Source organism: Chinchilla lanigera, unplaced genomic scaffold (assembly GCF_000276665.1).
Source record: "Chinchilla lanigera isolate Chin_1 unplaced genomic scaffold, ChiLan1.0 scaffold00034, whole genome shotgun sequence".
Classification (NCBI taxonomy): domain Eukaryota; kingdom Metazoa; phylum Chordata; class Mammalia; order Rodentia; family Chinchillidae; genus Chinchilla; species Chinchilla lanigera.
This window is the reverse complement of record NW_004955435.1, coordinates 2,537,616-2,563,251: the sequence shown is the minus strand read 5'-3', so window position 1 is coordinate 2,563,251 and position 25,636 is coordinate 2,537,616. Positions and strand designations below refer to the sequence as shown.

The following is a 25,636-nucleotide window of genomic DNA, read 5'->3' as shown; positions in this document are numbered from 1 at the left end:
GACTTATACTCTGCTTCTTCACTTGAACATATTAATACTTTTTTTTGCAAAAGTATTAATTTTCTCTGTACCAATAGAGAAATACTGCACTGTGACTTACATAATATATTCTGTAAGTATATGCAGAAGTTATTTTGAAAAGTGGTTAACAAGCTACTCCGACTCATTAACTTTAAGGAAGTTGAAATTAATCAATAAAAGTGGAAAAGTGCAAGTCATATTTTATGCTTTGCACTAATATTTATAGTTTCCTTGACAGTGGTTGCCTAGTAAGACTTTTACATAAAATTGCTAAACAAAAAGGCCAGTAGAGACCAAGAGGTAGAGGGAGGGTGTGAGGAAGAGAGGGATAGGAACTAGGTCAGCAATTAAGTTGTGTTATGTACGTGGACCGCCCCCATGAGGAGTGTAATCATGATGTCCTGCAAGCGTGTACTAATACAAAATAAAAATCCAGAGAAAAAAACATAATGTTCAAAATGACAGTGTTGGGCCAGGTATTTAGCTCAGTGGTGCAGTGCCTACCTGGCAGTTGTGAGGTCCTGAGTTTGATTTCCTATAGGAAAAAAGAGAAGCAAAATAACAGTGTTCAAAATACATAATATAGGGGTGATCATTTACAAAATTATATTTTATAACGTTCTTTGAATGTATTTCATTTTGAATTTAAATTCTTGCACAATTCTCCTTATATTAGGAAAGAATAATTTATTGAAACTTCAAACTAATGTACTTCATATGCCTACCAATTAAAGACAAAGCAGGAATTATTGCATTTTAAAATTGCTTATACATAACTGCCAGACTGCACTCTATTTCTATCCCACTCTATTTCCCAGGACCGGATACATCGCATAGAGGTATATGTCCCTTGTGTTTGCAAATAAAGACATCGTAGATCGTGTACTGAGTGCAGAAAACATACATTGTAGCTGCAGTCATGCACTTTCTAATTTAATAGTTGGAGAGCTTTGGAAAACCAATTAATATCTTTAGCATTTGAGTCTGATAATGCAGATCACCTTTGCAAAGTTGTGGGAAGTATTTGTCACCCTGTTATATGTTTGAATTTTAAATTCTATGAACTTATGACATTGTTGAGAAAAAAAGCTACAAAGACAAACCTCTCTGTTTTAGGATGTAAAAGGGGTAAATACTGTCTTGGTAAACAATGGATACGATTCTGAAGAGAGACAGCAGTAAGATTTGTTTTTAGTTTGGGAACTTGGATCCGCTTGTAGGAAAGTCTTAAAGCTTTTGCGACCTGTTGTATTTAGTGTAAAGAGGCTCCGTTTCCAGTGGCTCACATCACTCAGCTTCTCCTTATACTCAATGTTCTGTTTGTCCCTCTCCACTAAGAGGGACAAACAGAATTGACAACAATTTCCTGACAATAAAATGACATTTTCTCCATTTTACTGCTGACTCTTTTTTTTTTTTTTTTTTTTGCTGCTGACTCTTGAGCTCCACTCATTGCATGGATTTACCATTATCTTGTGTTCCCTACTTTTTCTTTCTAATAGCTTTCATTTGTTTAATAAATAATTGTACCTTTGAGATGGTGCTAAAAATAGAACCTTCTAGAACCCGTCTTCTTTTTAACTTCAGACCTTTACCTGTAATAGTTTAATAGTCAGTCATTCAAATGTTATAAAGTAATCATATTTTTTTGCTTTTTGCTTTCTTATTTTTTATTTTGTTTTGATTTTATTTATTTTATTAGCACATGGCTGCAGTTCGTGCTGTTCACAACCACTTCAGGGAGTAGTTACATGCATATGCCACAGTCTGTTTCCTTTTTTTCTAATCCCCCTCCACTTCTGTCCTCCCTTCTTCCCTCCTCTTCTAATCCCCTTATCCCAATTTTCATTCTTGTTGGTATTATTAATCTTAGCCCATGTTATAATGTCTATGTTAACTGAGGTTATCAGGTCCTGTACATGGCATACCTTTATTCTACTTGTTTTCCTTCCCCTCCTCCTCCCTCCTCACCCGTGTTCCCTTGGGCCTACCCATCCTTTACTATTTTGTTTGTTTCTACTTTGCCTCACTTAAATGAGAGGTATGGTATGATATTTGATCTTATGTGTCTGGTATATTTCACTGAACATTATATTTCCCAGATGCATCCATTTTCCTACAGATGTCTCACATCTGTTATTCTTAGAATAGAATAGTATTCCATTAGTAGGTAGATACCATATTTTCTTTATTCAGTCATCTATTGACGGGTATACAGGCTTTTTCCAGGATTTCGCTATTGTCAGTTGTGATGCTGTACATATTGGTATGCATGAATGGCTGTAGTGTGATGTCTCAAGCTCTTTACATACACATATATTATTCTCTCAGTTTCAATGTCTGAAAATCTTCACTGTGTTAAAAAATGCTAAGACATAGGATCATTTTCTTTATTCTGATAAAGCATTTTTAGTATATTGAAAATTTTTCTCAGATTAGTTTTAATAAATAAAGAGTATTTAAAATTTTAAAAAATAAAGAAAGGGTATTAAATTTCCAACAGCCTTCTTATATTTGGTTTATATTCATCTTTGTGTTGCTGAATGCACACATTTTTCCATCACATTTTATTATTTCTTAATTTGTACACTAGTTGCTCTTATTAGTGTTTTTAAAAATAACTTCTACACTCACTTATTGACTTATTTATCCATTAATATTAGAACTAAAAATATTATGAAGAACAAATACTATTATTGTCCTTACAGAGTTTCAAATCTATAAGGCATTTTTTATTTTGCTTTACTTAAAAATATTAGGATTTTAGTATTTTCCATTCCTTTTCTTCCCACGTGAATTTTGCCAAGGTATTTTCTTAGACAAATTTTCTATTTCATTAATTCATTTGCATTTATTTGCATAGATTTAAACATATTATTTTGCAATACAATAGATATAATCCGACAATACAATAGATGTAATCCAACTTTATTTGTGATTATATTAACTTTCTCATCTTTAATCTTATTTTGTACTTCTTTTCTTTAACTTAGGTAGTAATTTCTCTAGCTAACTTGTCAAAGAAGAGCCACTTGTCAAAGCTCTGTTTTCATATTCATTAAAACTGAACCATTTATTAATTGTTCCCCTCCTTTTTTTTTTACCTTCTTGACATATATACTTACCTAATTTTGTTTTTTTTACAGGTGAAATAATGAAGAAATTTAAGGTCATTAATTTCTCAAGAAATAAGCATTTTGTCACTACTCGTGTTGTTATTTTAATATTGTTATTTTTCTTGAGTAACTATAGTTTTGTAGGATAATAATTTTATTTTCTTCCTTAACAATAATACTGTTGATAGAATTTTTTTCCTTTTTCACTTAGTAGGGCATATAGGTTTTAAGTTGTCAAGTAATATGCTCACTTCATTTCACATTAAAAAGCCACATCTAGTATAATGTAGTTATTCGTTTTCTTTTTAAAGAAGAATTTATTTGAAGGCAGGAAAAGGGGAGAGAGAACAGACATGGCAAACAGCCATTCTGCAGGAGTAGCGAGTATTTGAATGTGAGGAACTGCAAAGTTATTTATTCTTTAGGAGAAATAGCTTCTCGGGTTTGTATTATTATGTCTCCATTTTATGGTAAAAATTCCTATTGAATTATTTTTAATCACAGATAAAAATTAATAGAATCTCTCTGATACTTGCATCAGACAGTGTTACTAATTCTTAGATTAGATTTTGTGTGTTAAACAATTCAGAATTTAGATGGAAATGAATATTTTATTTTATAGTTTATATAGAATTTTTATTTTACAAAGAAAGTAGTCTGCATAAAGATCTTGCATTGTTATACATATTTAAAGTATATGTATTTATCATTATCTAAAAAATTTTGATGAAAATCTACATTAACTTAATTTGTAAATATCATGCATTTTCTGCTTCAAAAGGTAATACAAAAGATCTAATATATAGGAACTTCTTTCTTGATAACCTCTGTACATCGCTGTATTTTTCACTATGGTTATTTGAAGCAACTCCCATTATTATAGTGCAATATCAGAAACACATAAAATCAGATTATTTCTTACTAGGAGAGAAAAGTTTATTAATAGCTAATAAAATAATTTTACCTATGAAAGTTAAGTATTACCTTAAAAATTCGTCTGTTTTATTTTCTATCTTAATGTTTTTGGAAATATTTGGTCTCTTTTACCAAATTTTCTATCAGAAAAATGGAAAGAACATGTGTATTGGTACATTTTTTAAAATGGATATCACATATTTCAGTTGAAGTAAGAGTTCTGCTCCAAACCAATGTAAATCTTTATCCTTGCAATAAATATTATTACAGATAGGAATAGATATTGAGGGTATAAAAATAATTTTTATCAAAGTACATAATGTCTATTATGTGGAAATTTTGGCTTTAGCTTTGGGCATATGACATTTAGAACTTTTTTCATATGATATTTAGAACTTCACTGAACTTGAAGTGGGGTGAATTTTTATTCTGAAATTTCTAGGAAGTATCTATTTCTGTGTTACTAAAGTCATTAAAGAAGGGAAGTATATACTGTAATCCATATCTAAGAAAATCTCTGTGTAAGATATTACATATATATAAAAGTACAGGATGAAATGAACACAAATATAAACAGAATATTCACTCTTGTGATATTTTGTACTGTTAGATCTATTTAATAAATAATGTTGAGGTTTATAAAATATCAGCTACAGGAATGTTCTCGGTATCAGCACTTGTCTTCTAATATTAGCATTAAGTTTTGCATGTCTCAGTTAAATTTCCCACTCATAAAATCAAGTCTTATACTGTGTCAAGCTTTTTCCGGGTCTTGCTGGGAGCTGGATATTTATTCTGTGGCAAATATTCAGGTGCTGAGACTTTCAGGCAGAAGAAATTTGAATAGCTATCCAATAACAGAGAGGAGTCCAGAGCATCACTCCGTTGAATATTATTGTTATTGCTCTGTTCTCATTTTCAGTGGGGAATGCTGCCAAGTGACGAGTATCAGCTATGTCTTCCCAGGGTCTTTGCACAGTTAAATGAAGTCTTTTTACTCTCGGTTTTGCTAGTTTAGCACACAATGTCACAATAACTCCCAGATATCTATACACGAAAGGAGAAATCCCCATTTTCCTTCCACAGTTGCCAACTATGGTGGAATTTCCTTGTAGAAATACAAAATGTCTACATCTTTCCTTCACACTTACAGTGTCCCACTCTAATAATGTAGAAGGATTGGGATGTCTTTATTTCCATTTGATAAATCACACACCACTACAGTACTAAACTAAACCTCTGTTATAGACACACACACACACACACACACACACACACACACACACACATCATTTCAGAAATGATGAAAGGTCTCTTTTGAAACATCTTGCTGAAGCAGTGGATGATTGCTCTACTTTGGAAATTTTATTCTTATTCAGTTTGCTAATATTTAATGTAGAATACTTGAACCTGCTGTTTTCTTCCACATTTAAGCTTTGATATACATTCTTACATACATATGTATTTATATATATGTATATATGTATTAAGATTATTTAAACAAGTGACAGAATTACCCATCTTTCTTTTTGATAAAGTAAACAAATCTGTTGATTAAAAGTTAGAATTTAAAATTCTAAAACTTATCCATTAGATATTTTTAAAGGGATCTACTTCTTTTAAATCTAATAATAATATTTGTTATTAGCTTCTACATGTTTAATTCATGTTACAGTTCACACAGTGACATTGGATGTGTTCAGACTTCTGAATATGAGTTATTAATCTCACCTTTATTATAATCTTCTGACGCTTAGTCTTCCTGGTAATGTAACAATAGAATTAGTTTATTTTAAAAAGACAAAAAAATGGTCTTCCATGATTCAGTCTCTTATCTTCTCCCTGCACGTCTCTGTCCATTTCTTGGTTTGCACTTTGCACTCCAGAAACACTACATTGCCAGCTTTTCACATACAATATGCTGTCTTGGGTCTTTGGTGGAGCCCAGCGTTGTAAGGATACTGGAAGTCAGTATGTGCAACACCTGAAGAAAGTTCTGTGCTCGGTTAAGTACTCTCTAAGGGCTGACTGCAGTCAGTGTCTCACTGATAAAAGCTTTTGTTTCTCTATTACTCAAATTGGACACCAGTTTTAGGAATATATTGCCTTTAAGAAATTACCAGGCATTGCGCTTTTTTTTTGTAGTGAGGAATACAAGATGCAGGTATTTTCTTCAGAGGGGATATATTGGCTCATTCCTGACAACTGGCCCTATAAACTTCACAAGCAGACTAGTCACTAATCGTAGCATTCATCTCCCACCCTTTGGAGTTCACGTTTCCTAAAATCCCCAGCATACTCACTTCTTGCTCACGCTGACCAATCCGCATGACATCTTCAATATAATGGATCACACTGAAGTTCTGTGGGAAGTCCAGATCGCTTCAGATTACATATATCATTTCTGAAGTTGACATAGCCTCAAGGCAAACTGTAAATGAGTATTCTTATCTCTCCTCCCTGAGCGTGAGCTGTTTTTGATTCATTTTCTAATTGGAATAGCAAAAGTGTTCATTTACCACGCAGGGGCCACATGCAGTGTGCTCATGGCCTTATAAATCTGCCTTAGCAATAGTGCCATATCTGCCCCAGAAAATGCAATTCAGGTTACTCCTTCGGTAAACCTGCATTAATTTATATTCACCCGCCTGGAATCTGATCCTAGCAAAGACCAAACGTGATTTAAATGGGGATTTGACGGGGACCACTACCCACTGTCCACGTCCCACCTACACTCTGGGTAGTGTATATTGTTTCATTTACTCTCTCAAAACATCAAGATGTTGTCATGTAGCCTTCCGAACTGTGAGAACTATTATAGCTCTTATTACAAACACCAGAGATCTAACATGGGGATTACTTCAGCTGACAGCTGTAACAATTTCATGTATGGTTTTGGAGACTAGGAGGATGTTCACTGACAGGGTCAGTGGTCTCAAAGCATCCACTGTGAACCAGAAGTTAGTCAGGCTCCATTATTTATCCCTCACGGAGGTCCGCACTCTGGTGTCTCCAGGATTTGGTGCCAGTGAAGAACCGGGCTGAGACGTTCCTTGAAATACATGGAAGCTCCTCTTACCAGTGCACAGCTGTCTGGATGCACGGCCATCACGCTTGTTGGGGAATAACTTTTACAGTATTTGCTTGCCACGCTGTTTTTGGGTCCTTTCTCCTAGAAACCTGGCTTCCTTTCAGTTTAACGTGTGCCAGTTCTAAAAACTGACTCTTGTCTGAAAAAATAGCCTAAGTATTTTGACCTTTAATAGTATGAATACCCTCTGCTTCTTGACTTTGTTCATCTTCCCTGGACCATAATGCTGATGTGAGTCCTGCCTATTCCTGTTAAAGGCCCTGGTGAAATCCTATTTTATGTCTATATTCTCATCTTTATGATCTTGACTAGAATCAGCTCTCCATTCTCTGAACTCCCATGTACATATGCCAATTGCGTTGCTTTATTTTACAGTTACGGTGTGTAGATATTCTGCCCCTTCCTGACTAGGTGGAGGCGGGGACTCTCATTTGTTATTTTATTATCTAAAGGATGCCACATAGCGTGTTGAACATACTAAGTAAGCTACAAAAGTTTACTTACTTGCTTTAATTCTCTTCTGACTTTTTTTCTGTATTTACCCCTAATATAAAAGACATTATATTTATATACACTTTTCATTATGTGAACCTGTATGCCAAAAGATAAGAATATCCATATTATTTGTGTATTTTTATAGATTTTTACTGAATATATTTTGATGTGAAATGTTATGATTTTAATTAACTAAATGCTAAAATATTATTGTTCAACTTCTTTGATGTTGTTTTTCTTAGATAATTTGTGGTAAAAGCCTTTCAGTGAATGAAATGACGCTTACCACTTTGAAAAAAGATGGCTACAAAGCTGCTTTCATTGGAATAGGTGAGTACCTTCGTTCCAAATACTTGACAAAATCCCCCAAATGGTTACCTTCAGACTGCTTCGTTTGCACTGTTGTTGGTGCGTGTTTGCAGAACATAATGTTCGCACTCCTTGTGGGGTTTGCCGTGTGCACATAATACATACTAATTACATTTTTCATCCCCTTCCCATTTGAGAAACATCTCTTTCTTATTATTTTTATTCTGCTTTTTTTTTAATAGTTTGTGTTTCTCATATAAGAAGAATCATGCAATATTTAACCTTGTGTGTCTGATTTACTTTACTTAATATTATCATATGAAGGTATATCCATTTTCTTAAAGATGACTCAAATGTATCCTTTTCATGGAGGGTGGTAGTGTAAGTAGTGCATTTTCTTTACACTTTTATCTGTTGAAGAACATATAGCCTGCTTTTAACATTTGGCAATTATGAATTGTGCTGCTATAAACATGTGTACGCATACACACTGTGAAATGATGTCTTTTACTCTTTCGGGAAGATACCTAGAAGGGGAATAACTTTGTCACATGGAATTTCTAGTTTTAGTTTTTTTCAGGAATCTCCACACTGATTTCCACAGGTTGGTTGCACTACCTTATATTCCCAGCAGCAATGCAGAAGAGTTTCTTTTGCTCCTCAGCCTAACGAGTATTTGTTATTATTTGATTTCTTGATAGTAGCCATTCTTTGGGGGGTAAAATGGAATCTTTGTTTTTTTAATTTGCATTTTTGTATCAGGAATTGAACTCGGGGTATTGCCCTTGTGCCAGTGAGAATTTCTTGAATGGCTAGAGATGTTGAAGATTTCCTAATGTATTTGTTGGCCATGTGTACTTCTTATTTGTGAACTGTCTATTCATTTCACTTGCCCATTTTTTGATTGGATCTTTATTTGGGGGGAGTTCTCCTTTTTTCGATTTCCGTATAAAGTCTAGATATTAGTGCTTTGCCTGAAGAATAGCTGACAATTTTTTCCCATTCTGTACGTTCTATTTTCACTCTGTTGCTTGTTTCTTTTGCTATGCAAAAGCTTGTTGATTTGATACGATCCCATTTGTTGGATCTTGCTACTATTTCCTGTGCAAATGGGGTTGGGTCCAGAAAGTTCTTGGCAACACCTTCAAGAGTTTTATCTATTTTATCTTCCCAGCAAATAAAGTGTTTTCTGTTTTAACAGTTTACTTCTTTGACCCATTTTGATTTGAGTCCATTACATGGTGAGAGATATGTGTCTAAGTTTAGCCTTCTGCATATGGGTAGCCAGTTTTGTCAGCATCATTTATTAAAGAGGCTGTCTGTCCTCCAGGGTATGGTTTGGCCCCTTTGTCAAGCATAGAATAGTTGAATGTGCTTGGGATTGTTTCTGCATCCTCTGTTTTCTTCCACTGTTCCTCATGCCTGTTTTTTGTGCCACTCTCCTGATGTTTTTTCACTGTAGCTGTGTAACATAGGCTGGATGTGGGGAATTTTGATGCTTCCTGTTTTAGTCATGTTACCCGGTATTGCTTTTGCTATTCTGGGTCTCCTCTGGTCCCCTATGATGTATTTTCTTAATAATGGGAATTTTATTTATCCATGTAAATACAGACAATAGCAGTTGAGTTGCATCATCTTCATTAGGAGTAGACTTCAGCAAGACAGGCTTTGTCTTCCCATTCAGCACACCACTGTCGTAAAGAGCAGTCTCAAGGACATAATGTATTTTCACATCATGCCACGGAAGCTCAGAATCTGTCCAGAGGATGTGTCTTTCTTTTTATTATAATAGAATTACTAAATTGATAATGCACATGAGAGTTGGCTCATTTTTTGAAATATGCTTAGTAATTTTTCTGAAAGTCTCAAGAACATGTACAGCCATTGAACCACTAGGTATATACTAAGTTTGTATACTTTATATAAATATCCCATGTATGTTAACTTTTCTAACCTGCTTTTCTTCCACTCATTTTTATTAGGAAAATGGAGGGAAAAACTAGTGTAACTTAATCTTTGTCTTACAAACTTTGGTTTTTTTTCTTAAATGATTGTACTTTGGACAATTGATGACATATCAGTGAAATATGATAAACTGAAACTCAATACAAGTCCACCCTCAAATTTTTCAGCTTTTCTTTTCTGCAGTTCACACTTGGTACATATGAGTCTCTAAATAATTGATCTACATGGATATAAATTATTTCCCAATTTTTTAAATGATCACACACTGGGAAACATTTATTTTGGGACTGTCCTGTTTCTTTGCATATCTAGAGTGATACCATCGGTAGTGTTTTTTGTCCATTCAATTTTTGTTACCAGAATGCCACATATTATTGTATTAGATAATTAGTAATGAGTCTGAGGGAAGCCCTGCCATTAACCCTTTCAGATGAAAACTTATGGAGAAGCCTAGGTGTTATGGCACAGGTCTCTACTACCAGCATTCTGGAAGCTTGACGTAGGAGGTTTGCATGTGTGTTTAAGCTCAGCCTGGATAATTTATTGACTTAGTGAGACATTGTCTCAAAATAAAAAGAAAAAAATCTGGAAATCTCTGAGAGTCAATCCCCAGTAAGGCAACAGAAGAAAATAAAGATTGAAATTCATACTATATTCTAGCTCCTAAATTTTGTATTGACCCTCATTCCTTTCTGAACCTTGTGATTGCCATTTCATAAACATTTTCTACATTACTTTTGCATAAGTTCAATGTTTATTGAGTATATGAAGAACAAGAAAATGTTCTGATGTTGTCTGTAGCTTTCATCTTTCGAGATGCAATACCAAATTTTGGTCTTGTTTAATATTTCCATTGTACTGAGAATTAAATGTAAAATATAGCAGCTATCTGTTCTATGAATACAAAAAATATCAAGTCTGCAAGTTTCTGTTACTTCCAAAAAGCATATATTAAAAAATGAAAAAATTAGCATTAAGTCTGAAAGATTGGTGTTTTCGTCCAATAATTATTTAAGATTCATCACTGAGCTTCCCTACAGCAGGCATACATAAAAGGTGTCTTTTTCACCGCTGTAGTAGTATTGGCTAGTACTATTACACATATCTCTGTGATCTGTGCCTACAAAAAAAAGTCTTAACTGAAGAAATGGGGCCAAATCAATAACTAATGTATTTGAATCACTCCAAGTTAACTGCATAAGAAGAAAACTATCACAAAAATTTGGAGAGATTAAATGGTTTATAACTGTGAGTGATTCTAATTGTAAGAGATAACTTCTGTCTGAACGGCTAACCTTTGAGGTTTTTACCTCATTCTATTAAACCACTTTGCATTAAGTTTTGAAAGTTCTGTGCCCATTTCATTATAGTGGTCCCCCCCTGACGCTGCACTGTGTGAATACCAGGATCAAGGTGTAGAGCCCTTTCATAGTATGTTGTTGTGCACTTTCAAGCCGAGAACTGAATCTTTTGACATTTTGGTGTAGTGTGTGAGGAATGCAGTTATGTTCTATTTCAGTATTGTGTAAGAAATACATACAAGAAAGTTTCATCCTGCCAAAAAGGTTTAGTTTATAGAAGACAGGTAGCCTTATTCTCTAGGAAATCTTTATTGGACATTCTTGATTGTCGATTTGGGAATTTATGACCTTTGTATTGCCATACAACTGTCTGTTAGCCAGTCTCAAAACCTTGCATGCTTTTGTTCATTAACCCTGCTACTATATCCTCATTAAACTTCACTCACGTTTAATCTACCCTTTCCACTGAATTTGGAGAAGTAAATGATAAAAGAGGAATTCTATATTATTTAGGATATAGATTTGCCTTCTTTTTAGTTTTTTACAAATTTTATTAGTACATGTTGTGGTACATGCACTTTGCAATCCTCCTGGGGAGTTTGTTCATGTACACAATACACCTTGTTTCTTTCTCTTTTTGATCCCCTTCCACTTCCCTCCCTCCTCCCGTAGTTCCCCTGTTTTGATTTTCATTCTCGGTGATATTATGAGTTTTAGCTCATGTTACGCGTATAATGTTTGCAGTCATTGAAGGTTAGACTGACGCCACATGCATTATGCATTTAGTTTTGTGCACATTACGGTGTGAGCCACCTTCATCCTTGGTCTTCATGTAGCTCCTACATTCATGCTTAGAGAAGTGAGAAAGAGGGAGGCAGCTCTTTTCCTCTTTAAATTTATGATGCAGAAATTATATATATTGCTTCAGCTTTTATCTCATTGTCTACAACTTGTCCATATAACACGCCCTGCAACAGAAGATGCTAGGGAATGTAGCTGTCAGCAGACTGGACAGATTCCTCATTACACTCCTGCTATTATAGAGAAGAGGGAGAATAGATATACAAGAAGGGAGTCACCTAAAATTCTCTGCTGCAGGAACCAGTGGCATTTGACATATGAGACCATTATATACTTAGTAGCAAAGAAAATACTCACAGGACTTAGCACTACTGTGCTGGCTGCAAAGACAGCTTAGTAAAAATGGAGGTGACTTGTCTTCCTGCATTTGGGAAGATCTCTTGTATTTTAACAACCCTTACCTTACTGTATCTAAATACAAAAATCATTTTTTATATGACTTAATATGGATAGTTCCAGAATCAGATTGTCTTCATATAAATATTCCTACATTTTCTCATTTTAAATATTGTATATGATATTGATGGGAACTGTGACATTTAGATCTTTTCCACTATTGCTAGAAGAGTCTACTAAGAAATTCTTCTCATTGAATATATATTATTGTGATTTTTAAAGAATTATGTCTCTTTTTCTCACAATATGTTTAGTTTTTTCTAAATGAGATATAGGCTATGTTTCTTTTCAACATTAAACTCAGCTGTCTCTTTAATAAGATATTTTTTAAAATTATCTAAAATTTTATATTTTTACTAAAGTGAAAACACTGCACAGTGTGTTACTGTTGGTGCTTAAAACTGATTTAAAACGCCCACTTATATGATGCTTTCTCAGAATATTGAATAGCTCTTTGGTTAGTATTAAAATCAATATAATAGACTGAATCATTGTGTAGCTTTTCTTTTTTAGCATAGTAATAAGCTCATTGCATGTTAATGTATTTTTAAAAATGAAAAGTAAATACCATCCAGGACAAAACAGTGACAATAGCAGGATTTTTTTTTTTTTTTTTTTTTTTTGCATTTTTGGAATGGAATTTCCAAAAAAGAAATTTTTGGAAATTTCTTTACTGTCTGGCTGAAAAGACAGCTAGTAGGTCAGAAAACACCAATACTGTATCAGGTGAGGTAAGTGCTGATTTGTAAACGATGTTTTGCAGTTGTGTATATCTGGTTTGTGTGATTCTACATATATACTGCATTATATATAAATTATTTTTTAAAATGTGGCTGACTGGTCAAAGCTTGATATCCACCGCTACCCATTGTAAGGGCCTTGAAGAACTGATCCCCATTTTCTTACATGGTGTGCAGTATTTCCTCCAAAGCAGCCGCCAGTCGTATCATACAGCATGGAGTGTGGGGAGTAGTAGCAGCTGGCTGGGCATATGCGTTGTTGTCTTGAATTCTTGGGTTGATTCTGTCCTAATGAGTCTAAAATCCACTGGCCTAGACGGCCGAAGAAGAGCTCCAAAGTCTTTGCTTTCCTGCTGATGCTTATCTGTCCTCCCTTGTTCTCCTCTCATTTCTTCACAAAACACAATAGTGCTGAAAACAAGTGACGCGAGCCTGTTGTGAAAGGAACGTTCCTGGAGAAACCCACAGATAACTGGGAAAACTTGCATCTTTTTCTGTTAAATATTTCCTTAATTCTTGTTTTCAAAGTATGTATGAGAGAAAGGGCTACAAAGGGAACCACAGTGAAATACTTCATGACAGTCACCGGGGACACTGTGGTAGGGACTGCACTCAGTAATGTAGAGATGAATAGTCACTGTTACACCCCCTCTGTTTGTGCCTACCCAAAAGGTTTCATTGGATTTCAGCTTTTGTTATAATCACCTCCCTTTCTCAGTGTTGCCTGACTTGTGTTGTAGCCTCCCAGTCAGTCCATGTGGCCACCGTTACCCACATAACAGAAGTGTTACGTTTGCTGAAATCAGATCTTCTCATGTCATTTCCCATAGCTTGCTACTGTTTTCTGAATGAAGAAGAGATTTCATGGCTGGGGATGTAGCTCTTTGGTAGAGCACATACTCTGCTCAGGTTAGAAGTTCAATTTCCAGCACCAACAAGGGAAAGAAAAAGATTCCATAAGATATAAAATCAGGCTTTCCAGAGGCACAGCGCCTGCCTGGCTAGCGCAGCGTCATGAGTTCCATTCCCGGTACTGGAAAAAACTCAAAACAAACAAACAAAGAAAAAATAAAATCAGGCTATCAAGGGTCCTTAAAATTTTGTCACATGTTATATCTCCTGTCTCCAGTTATTTTATCTTAAATTTTAGGCATAAACCTAGACTCATCTTTGCTTTTATATTAAAGTTTGTAGATATTCTTTTTTTCTATTTGATACCTGATTTCTCTCTCCTTAGAATGAATGATCCACTTCCAGCTTCCATCCTTTATCATGGATAAATTCAGACTCTTCCTCATTCCATCTTGTACCTTTCTCTTCTTCCTTTTCTGGGTATTCAGACTTTGAGCTTTGCACTTTATTTATAGTACTGTTTCCCTGTTTTTTGTTGACTGGTTACCTGTTTGTTCCCACTAATTGAAATTAAGCTCCTAAAGTCTGAAAATTCTGTCTTCTTTGTTCATAGATAGATATTTGGTGGCTTAGCAAAGTACCTGGAATATTGTGGGACCTTAATAAGCATTTTTTAAATCATTGATTCATAATGAAGTTGTTTTTACAACTTGCCAAAATAAATGTGTGGGAAATTTAGCATTTTGGCAATTTGGGAGTTGTATAACAGTGACAAACCCAAGCCGGATATGCTTTACATTATTGCAAGGTTGGTATTACAGTATTATTGAAATTAGCAACTAGGAGCAGTGGTGTTGTTTATGGTAGTATTGGTAGCACTAACTAATATTATTCCAGGAGAAATTCTTAATATAATCTCTCCTGTTAACTCTGAAAATAACCCTTGTTATAGATATTATTAGCATTTTTATGGATAAGAAAAGTAAGGTTAAGAAAAGCAAAAAAAAAAAATGTCCACTAAACATAGAAAATGAACATCCTAGTGAGGGTAGAATAATTTTAACAAATGCAAATCTCCATGCTTCAACATAAAAGGCTGTTATAGACCCAGTAACTGAGCGAGCCAACATGTTACCTGGTGACACCTTCCTACATTGTAACATCCCATAAAATTTTTGAACACGGTGACTTTATACTCTGAAAGAATTAATCTTTATATTTAACCTCAGTTTTCCCATTGCTATCACCAACTGCTTTTTTTTGCAGTTACCATCATAAAAAATATTTTTTAAATGTGAAGACTCCCAAATATTATAACAGCTGAAGAAGAGATAATTACAATTAAGAAAATCCATTGAGAAATTGTGGTATTAAGTTTGTTATAGTGTGGCCTTTAGTTAAATCTCTTGTGCCTTCTTAGAGCCAGAATTCTTCTCTATAAAAGTTATTCTTAATTAGTATTCTAATCAGGACTATCTACATTGTACATAATCAAGGATGCTTCATATTTATTTAGAAGAAAATTCAATAAACTTTTAGACCACCCTCTTCTGTACCCACTTACAAAGTGAAATTATTTGGTCAACATCCACATTTATGAATCGATTTTTTTTAAATATTAAGCTTGCCTTCATTGCAAGAAAAAAATAAAAAGCTATGGATATTTTTCAAATCCACTTTTTTAAAAATTGTAATATTGTTTAATTTAGTGACGTTTGTAAGTACCAGCATATAAATTCAAGATAGATTCCAAGACTTTGAAAATGAGGGAAATAGAATTCTGGCTGAAAGTTCATTATATCATTTCTTAATGAGCTCATGCAAAACCACCGAAGGAGATAAAGTAGATGTAGGCAATTATTCTTTGATAGTATTAACATATCTATAGAAAGTGCATATTAGTCTGTAGAAGGAGGTAGTAGGGGATGGTCACCTTTAGAACTATAGAAGAAGAGAAAAGAAAGAATGAATCTGAGGAAATACTGGAAGTGTCTTTTTAAAAGCACCGTGGATGTAAGTTATTTAAATCCATATCCTGAAATGTACAGGTAAATCCATTTTAAAGACCATTAAATCTTTTTCTGCTTCCAAACTTGCCAGGGTGGTGCTAACCCCCAAGCAGCTGACTATAGAGAACTATGGTAATCATGCCAGTAAGAGTCATCCTTTCTTTTACCGTGGTTATTTTTTTTACCCCAGAACAACTGTGCTATGTGTAATAATATGATACTATAATGTATGTCTCAAAATTTTTAGGTATTCACTGTATTCAGAATAAATTCAGAATTAAAACCACTTTCAATGGGTTGACTTGACCTTTTTAACCCTAACTCTACCACTTTTTATAAGACCATCATTTAATATCTAGACATTCTTCCCAAAGTTTATTTTTTAACATTGTATTGGTAGTCTTTCCATTCCTGGGAAAATCTTCTAGTCTGTTTTTGTATGCTAAAAACAGTACTGTATTCAGTACTTCATAGAAATTTGTCTCAAATGATGCTTCCTTCGTGGTACTCTTATACTGGTCCAGCTGAAATAAACGTGCGTTTTGTATTCATATATTATGAAATATGTTGTATATAATTTATAGGAATGAATATACTATCCCTTTATTAGTAGTAGTGATTTATTTTATATTTCTGTTCCTATTGTGGTTTGTATCTGAATGTCCCCCCACAGCCTCATGCAGTCATGGGGCAGGCTTCTAGAGTTTATGAGTGACTCACAGTCCAGTGCTAGGATTATGGGTGTGAGTTCTACACCTGCCCTGGGGCAGATAGTTTGCATACAGTGTAAGGGAGGGAGAGAGGCTGCTACTGGCTGCTACCCCTTTTTTGATCTTGCTGTTTTTGCTGTCTTCCACGAACTGTCGCCCTCTGCCATGTGCCACTCTGCCTTGGGGCCAGCTGAGTGTGGACTGAAACCTCCACAAACTGTGAGCAAAATAAACTTTTCCTTCCTTACTTTTGGGTGCTGGGTATTTTGTCTCAGCAAAGACAGAAAAATAACCAAGACAATTCCACATTTTGGGCACATATCTTAACATAGTGTAACATGAATAAAGTACAATATATTTTAGGAAAAAATTAAGAAAAGAGAACAAAGTGAAAAGCAATGTAATAACATTTTGAAAAGTTTTGAGACTATGCTTTTTCATTTAGCCTTTTAAAATTTATGGATCTTTCCAAGCATCCACACCACCCCTACTCTCAATAAAATTCAGACAGTTTTACCAGTTTTTGCAGTGTCTCAGAGACACTGTTAAGTGATTCTTACATTTATGCTTTATGATGAACACTACAGTATAATGCTGAATGTTAGGAAATTTAAGTATTTTTGTTAAATTTTTCTAAAAGTAGGATTATATGTCTGAAGGTGTTTAATAATAAGCATTTATGATGCTTTAAGAAAGTCCTATGAATATTGGTAGGATCTGTCAGCAAGAACAGTCTCAGGAATTTTTGACCTTATTGATGTTTGTTTTGAAAATTTCTATTTGGTTTTTCTTCTTTTTTATTTTTTATTTTAAAGCGAAAAAATCTAACGAAACAACAACAGGGAATACAAAAACGAACAACACAAAAACAACAAAAATGATGCATGACCTCAAAACAAAATGATAGGTATTAACAATGGCTGCTCTATTACATACTGTTATCTACAAATGAAGCAGTCTGTTTTCATTTGGAGAATGAAAATACTGCAAATACCATCTGTGCTTTCAAAAATGATGTTTTTTTAATGTAGGAAATTCAAATCAGTTATTAAAATGGAAATTGTATATAATAAAAAGAAAGTCTTTTCTAAGGTAATACCTTTCTCCACTGTGTTGGAGACCCCTGCAGAGGGCTCCAACCTCCTGCAAGGTGTGACAGTGCACAGCAGAAGGAAAGAGAAAGAGACAAATAGCAAGCAGTGGGGATCTGGGTTGACCAGTTGTTCAAAGGGAACAGAAAGCCAGAAGGCAACCAGAACCTTGGCATTTATTGATTGAAGAGGGAATTATCCAATCACGCAGAGGGTGGTGATAATCTTAAGATAATGAAGATCTTGCCCTGGAGTGTCTTTAGTCTTAGTAGTCCTGGTCTTAGTCTTAGTCTTGGTATTCATCTCCGTCTTACTCTTAACCGTACTCTTATTAAGAATGGCCCAGCCCTAATGGAATAATGGGAAATCTCAGAAGGATGATACCAATAATCTCAAGCCTCCCTCATCCTTTAGGGAAGTGTGTAACACTAGCCATTGTGAATGTGTTGTTCCCAACACACTGGTAGAAGTTCTTCAGTAGTATAGGTGATGAATATCTATTGATTAATTAACTAGCTGCATTTGTTTTAAAATGTTCTATAGACCATGTTATTCAAAAACATAGGAAAAAGCATATACAATGTTTTAAAACATCTAATACTTTTCTCTTCTTTGTATTTCTTTGGCTAGAGAAAGGGAAGAATTTCTAGTATATTTCTATACACATTTCATAACATGGTGATATATTTCACTTATATTAGTTGCTTAAATTAAAGGAGAAAAATGGTCTTTTCTTTGTTCAAGCATTAATTTTCTTTTAGACTATTACAAACAGTTGGTAAGAGGATTGGAAACTTATTGAAGGAAGCAAAATGTGTCCTGTCAGCTGCCACCATTTGTAGCTGGCATTTGCATTTTTATGGAAGAAAATTATTATATGAACCTGGAAGGAGATATGATTGAGCATAAACTGTGAAGATGGTCCTACTGCTCAGTGCTATCATGAAACGCCATGTGCTGAGTGGTTTGAACAACAAATATTAATTTCCTGATATTTATGGAGGTGAGAAGTTTGAGATCAGGGTGTCTGCATAAATGGGTTCTAGTTAAAGTCCTCTTCCTACTTTGCAACTGGTTTCCTTTTCCCGTGTGCTCACTTGGCTTTTTCATGGTTCGTGTACATGGAGAGAAAATGCATTCTGGTTTATTTTTCTCTTCTTTATTAAAGGCCCTAATCCAATTATGGGGATCCCATCCTCGTGAATTCATTTAAACTTATTCTAAACCAAGAGGCCTTATCTCCTGTTATTGATAGATGAGGACGTAGGGTTTCAATACATGAATTTTAAAGAAACATAACCGTTGAGTACATAAGATGCATCCTGATTTTCTTAATGTAGTAGCTATCTTTTATATCTAGGCTGTTTTGTAGCCCAGGATGTGGATTTTGAAGAATAAACAGCATAATTTACAAAATTAGAATTCCCTGAGATACTAGATATTATCATGGATGATTTGAAGACACCACAGTCACTCCTTCCAATTCAGTGAAATTGAGTGTGGGATAACTCAAGACTACTTTGAATGCATATGTGTAGTCTCTACTGATTTTAATTAAAGCTAGGATACCTATCCCTGGATAGCTATTTTCATCCTAAAAAGCGTGCAGTTAACTGGTATGTAACAGTGTTAAAGAGTGCCGTTTTTGTTAGTCAGCTTTCCCTGACTATGGCAGAATACTCAAGAAGAAAGCAGGGAAGCTTTATTTTGCCTGTTTCCGAGGTTTCAGTCACGCTGGGTTGGCTTCATGGTTTCCGCACCTGGGATGACGCAGTACACCGTGTTGGAAGGGTTGGATGCTGCAAAGCTCTTCACTTCATAGTGGCCAGAAGCATAGAGAGAGCCTAAGAAGGAAAGAGAAGAGAGTGCCGAAGGCGCACCCCTATGACCTGCTCCCTTCACCAGACCCCTTTCCTAAGTTTCCATCACCTCGCAGTAATGCCCTCAAATTACGCATCCATCAGTGGATTAATCTGCTTTTGTTGCACCCCCTATGATCCAGTCATCTCTGAATTCTCCACCTTTGACTATTGTTTCACTGGGGGACCAAACCTTCAGCAATTGAGTTTTTGGGGAACAGTTCAAATCCAAACCATAATACCATGACGCACAAAGAAGGGTTTGTGAGAGAGGCATGAGGAGGCATGATGTGTAACTGGCAGAGGTAGGTGCAAGTTTGTTACCATTTGGATATCAAATGTACCGCCTAGGTCCTTGTGTTGAGGGCTTAATCTCCAGCTGCTGGCGCTACTGGGAAGGGTGGAAGCCTCGCTGGGAAACAGGTTTGGGGCGAGGCTTCAAAGCCTCCATCCTTCTTTCTTCGTACCCGTTGAGCTGCTTTGCTGCACCACTGCTTCAGCCGTGACAGTCTGCCTCCATCAGGCCCGGACGTGATGGCGCCAGGGACCATGGAGCACATTCTCCGACAGTGTGAGCCGCAATAAACCTGATCTCCTTCTAGGTTTTCTCAGGGATTTTGTCACTGTGACAAAAAAGTGACTCATGCAAAGCTGAAGAAAACTAGCTATAGTTCTAAGTATGCTTCATATTTCCTTATAGAAAGAATCTTTCCAAAGACTGTTCCCTACTGAAGTAGGAAACTTTGCAGGATAAACCACTCATTACTTATTTCTTGTTTGTAGAGGTTAGACAGCATCATTTTTCTCTATCAACAGGAAGTAAAATGGGAGAATTTTTTATAGATAACTTTAGCTTTAAATGCTTAAAATCTGTGGACTGTAGAGCAAGGATGTCCCTTTTAAGAGACAGCAAATTTATTTTGGTAGCAATATAATTGGAATTTATTTCAAATTAATTATTCTCCAGATCTTGGTTTTTAATTGTTTAAGGAACATCCAGTATAATCATATTCTCAACTCCCCAAACGGAACCTAGCTTGGTTATGTTGCTGCTTCTAAATTTGCTAAGCTCATATCAGTTAGTAATATTATGATTTATATGAGGAATTAATATATGGGAGAATAACACTGCAGTATGGCTAATTCAAATGTTACCTCAAATTATGTAACTTTAAAATACATGATTAAACATTTACTGAGAATATTTTAAAAAGAAATTTTTAAAAAAATGTTTTAGTTTATTTACTGTCACATTGGAAATATGTACAGAATCTTGATGCGTGTTATCCTCATCGGATTGGCCACGCCGTGCCACCTGGTGTGCAGACTGAAAGAACGTTACGCGGCAGAGGCTCTGTCACACCTGGGCCACCGCACACAAATGCACGTGGTAGGAAGGGAGCAGATACTCATTGTTCTTGTTTTTTTGAGCTAAACTGTGCATCCAACTTATAATTCATAAGTGAAATTTGGAGCAAAAAATTTTTATTTGGGTTAATCAGTCCAAAATTATATGAATACTTGCACTTACGGGAAGAAAGTCATTTTTAATAAGAAGATTGCTTCCTTGGATCATTAAGTTTTCCTTGTGTCCCTCCTTTTTTTTCTAAATTTAAATGTTAGTTTTGCTTGTTGAGCCTTCATGTCTATATTCCACTGATAAATGTATCAGTGCTAGAACAACATAGTTTAAAACTGACTACTCTTTCATCCCTCCCTGATGTTTTCATTTTATTGGAATAAAATAACATTTTTAAGTGAAGATTATAGCATAATCACTTGCTTTTCCCCTATTCTAATTCTCTTAGCATTAGGATGGATAATGTAAATAAATCTGCTGTGAACTTGGGTATACAGATATCTCTTGCTGTCCTGCCTTATAGTTCTTCTGAGTATATATTGAGATTTGATTTGCTCTACCACTGGTATTTCTATGCTTATTTTTGAGCAGCTATATAGTGTTTTCCATAGTAGCTGTATCGTTTTACTCTTTTTCGTTAATGCACAAGAGTTCTAATTTCACTATATTTTTTCCAATATTTTTATAATAGTACTCTAATGGGTGTTAGATAGTGTATAATAATTTTTAATTTACATTTTATTTTCTCCCAGTATCCAAAAGTTTGCAGTTTATAGAATTAACGAATAGGATGGATTAACAAATAAGAACATCTCTCATAAGAACTATTGACATTTATTGTCTGTGATATGGTGATTACCTTAATTAGATTATAAACCGAAGCGAAGAAGGGAAAGGGCTAAATTCACTAGGCAGATTGCCTTGGAAGGGGCATTTAGAGGAAGGAATATGAAGAGACAGAGCTTAAGTGTCCTTTTAAATTTCCAATTTCTAAAATAACGGTAAATTAATTAGCGGCAAAACTCCATGAGTGAACTGATAGCAAATAGTTCAGTTTTTGTGAGTCATAATGTCTCTTTTGCCTTTATACTGTGTTGTGAAAACAGCCATAGAGTATGTATAAACAGAGGAAAAATTTATGAAGAAAAATAGAAGGACAGATTTGGTTCATGGCTATGCATCAAGGTATTATTTAAGAATTATTTAATTGTTTATGCTTCTGTATACTTTTGAGACCACAAAAAACATTTTAGAAGACATCTTTGTGTAATATAAATTACACTAGCTTGGCATAATCAAATTAACTCTTTATGTTTAATACAATTTAAGTTGTTTTGAGAATATGCACCTTTTTAAGAAGTATGCTATATTTGGAACACCTGTCTTTGAAGCAGAAAATCCACCCATCATTGGTATTTTATTTTTTTTTTTACTAATACTTTACAATAGCTTAGTCAAGTGGATCCTTACATTTAGTGTTCATTAAAGCATCTGGGTTCCTTGTATCTTGGATATGATTTTCGCAAGCAGCTTATTTGAAAGATACAGCGCAACATATATTTGGTCCTAATTACTTAAGTGTTTTAGATATTTTAAAAAACATTTTTCAAATAAAACTGCTTTTTGCTTACACAATTGTAGTATTTAATATTTTAAAATTAAATTCAGTAAATACGTGCATACTTGATTTTATAATGAAAAACACATAGCCACAAATTAAAATCACAGAAGGAATACATAATAAGTGAGATTAATCAATTTTGTTATATAATTGACAGTTCTAGATGTATTTCTTAGCAATTATGATTAATGCTTAGCTTTACTTTTCTCATCAGTTTTTCATAATTTAAGAAAAAAGGCAACACACATACATAGTCTTCTTTGTTGCTGGGCTAGGACTTGATCTACAAACCTTTTTATCTCTCTTGTCCAGATTGTTGTTCTTTACCTTTTTTCCAGAATGTTGTTCTTCATTTTGAATTTTAATGCTTGGCACCTATTGACTTGTCAGGAAGTATCCAAAAGCCATAGATAATACAGTTCCTCATATTTCTATTGCTTAGGGAAGAAAATTCAGGATATTTTAGACTATATCTTAAACTTTTTATGTAAGCATATTGAGCATCTCAGTATAAAAGACAAAATGCATTTGTTATGTAGCAAAGCTTATTAGACTATAGAAGAAGTATCCCTGATGAATCAGAGATTGATTCATCGAAATATGGGAAAAGAAAAAATAAAAGTGAAAAGAGCTTACGATTTTCTTTTTAGTTTGAAAGTAATGTGCTTAAGTAGCAGTCTATTTTTTTGTGCCAAATGGTAGTTCAAAGTATGTGTTTTATATTTTTGATCTACTATATAATATATTCAATTAAATATTGAAATTTTTACCTAAACTCTACTCAGATTTGTTGTTGTGTTATTTAGAAGAATATAAAATAAATAAAAATAGTCAACCATAATAAAGATTAGAATGTGGATAAATAAAATTTATTTTTATTTGTTTATTTTATAAAATTTATTTTTAAAGTAAAAACTTTAAAAATAAGAATGAGAATATTATTAAAGCAAAAAAATAATTTTCAAATGTGTAATGACTTTTATATTAATATTATTTGTAATTACTAAATTTGAACATTTTACTTTTATAAATTTGTTTTCAAAAAACTGCACTCTGATCCAATCAAGTGATACATTATTGGAGTTTTGTGTGTATGTTTGTGTCTGTTTTGGCTATCAATTATAGAAATACTTAACGGAGTACCCAAGGGCGAGTTGAATCAGTGTTACCATTTTGTGTCTCTTTCCTTTCTAATGGGTTTTTGGTAGCTACATGACCAGAATTTCTGGCAGAAAATTCTGGGCTATGAAACAAGATCACTTGGAGCTTAGAGCAGACTGAGTAAGTCTCTGGTGATTGGCTTAACGGTGAGGTTTGCTGTTACAGTAATGCGGTCTGAAAGGTGTCAAGCTTTAGGTGGCAAACATCTCACGTGTCCCACGTGCTGCTTTGCACTTGTTTGAGTGTGGTGTGTGTGTGTGTGTGTGTGTGTGTGTGTGTGTGTGTGTGTTTACGCATCTATATTCTCAACTTCCTGCCTTTTGTAACTTCTCGCCATCTGGCTGGGAAATGGAAGTTTAGGAGGGTGGAAAGAGTAAAAGAGTAAAAATATAAGGGCAACAAAATCTTGAAATTATTTTCACTCTATGATCCTGTTTCTGTAGGAGAGTCTGGAAAAAAAGTGAAGTCAAAAGGTTATATGAAAAGCACCTACATTTTAATTTTCCTGACCACCAAGACTGCTAAGCAGAAAAATAAAACAGATATTAAGAAAACTTTCAAATGAATAGTATATAAAGTGAGTTTTTAATACTTTTATTCGTGGTAAATTAATGTTTCTAATGTTAGTTGTGCCCTTACATTCTTAAAATGCTATTTGACAAACCTAATATTTATGTTTTTCTTTGAATCCCATGACAAAATATCAACACTCGTGTACTTACGGCATCAGTAACACAAATATTCTTCACTCTCATGTATGTGCTAAATCCTATGTAACTTCATTCACTCATTCATACATTCATTCAGTAAATGCCAAGTTCCCTATCTGTGATTAATGTTTTTGTTATTAAGCCTACAGTGTTGAGGGGAGACAAACATGCAAATATTTCCTGATATGTCCCTCAGGTAGCTGTTCCTTTTTATGACAATATATTACACATATAACAACATCTAAAACATCTGTCCACTTCCCGTAGACAGTCTCACTATGCAGTTCAGGCTGGCCTTGAGCTCACTTTGTAGCCCAGGATGGCCTCAAACTTGCACCAATCCTCCTGCCTCAGCCTCCTGAGTGCTTGGATTACAGGCGTGCGCTACTGCACCTGGATGTTCACTTACTTTTGTGCACTTGAATTTAATCACCCTATACTGAAACCTTCAGTAGGAAAGGGAAAATCAGGGAACACTTCAGTGAGGGTGATTAGGACACCCAGATATAGCAAATAGATGTATAACCACTCTGTACCCTTGCAGGCGCTTTTAATACCAGAGACATTTTCTAGGACCAAAGATGTAACAGGGCCTGCTTCAGGGGGCTTTGCTTGGGTAAGACCAGGTAGCAGGAAATTTTACATTGCCTCTATTACAATAATTGAGGCAAAAGAAAATCAAGGGCCATGCCGAGGGCAGTCTTCTGTGTGTAAATCTCTGTGCTCCACTGGAGATGGTCAGAAAAGGGTGAGAGTGAAGTAACAGGGAGGGTGAAGAGCTAAGGAACTAAGTTGTGGATGTCTTCAACACTTCTTCTGATCAACTAAATAGGTAGTGGTGACAATTTGCCAATTAATAAAATAAGAGAATGCATTCGTTTCCGACTTTCATGTTGGGATCCCTTGTGTGGAAGAAAGAAATTGCAACCCAGTGAAGCTCTGTGACTGCTGACACCACACAGTGTGATATTCTGAAATGCTGTAGTTAATGTGTTCTACCTCCATGTTTAAGATTATTATTTCAATATGACTTACTAACAGTGTACATTTTAT

The 25,636-nt window shown here is 34.7% G+C and overlaps 1 protein-coding gene across 1 annotated transcript in view; it reads left to right on the top strand.

The window, feature by feature from the left end:
- The window catches only part of Dpyd (dihydropyrimidine dehydrogenase), a gene marked incomplete at its 5' end in the record, with an annotated part of 793,723 nt that overhangs the window by 237,656 nt on the left and 530,431 nt on the right, over positions 1-25,636 (top strand). The window contains one exon of the mRNA XM_005389092.1: positions 7,881-7,968. Coding sequence (XP_005389149.1) covers positions 7,881-7,968 — 88 coding nt within the window. The remainder of the gene's footprint in view (positions 1-7,880; positions 7,969-25,636) is intronic.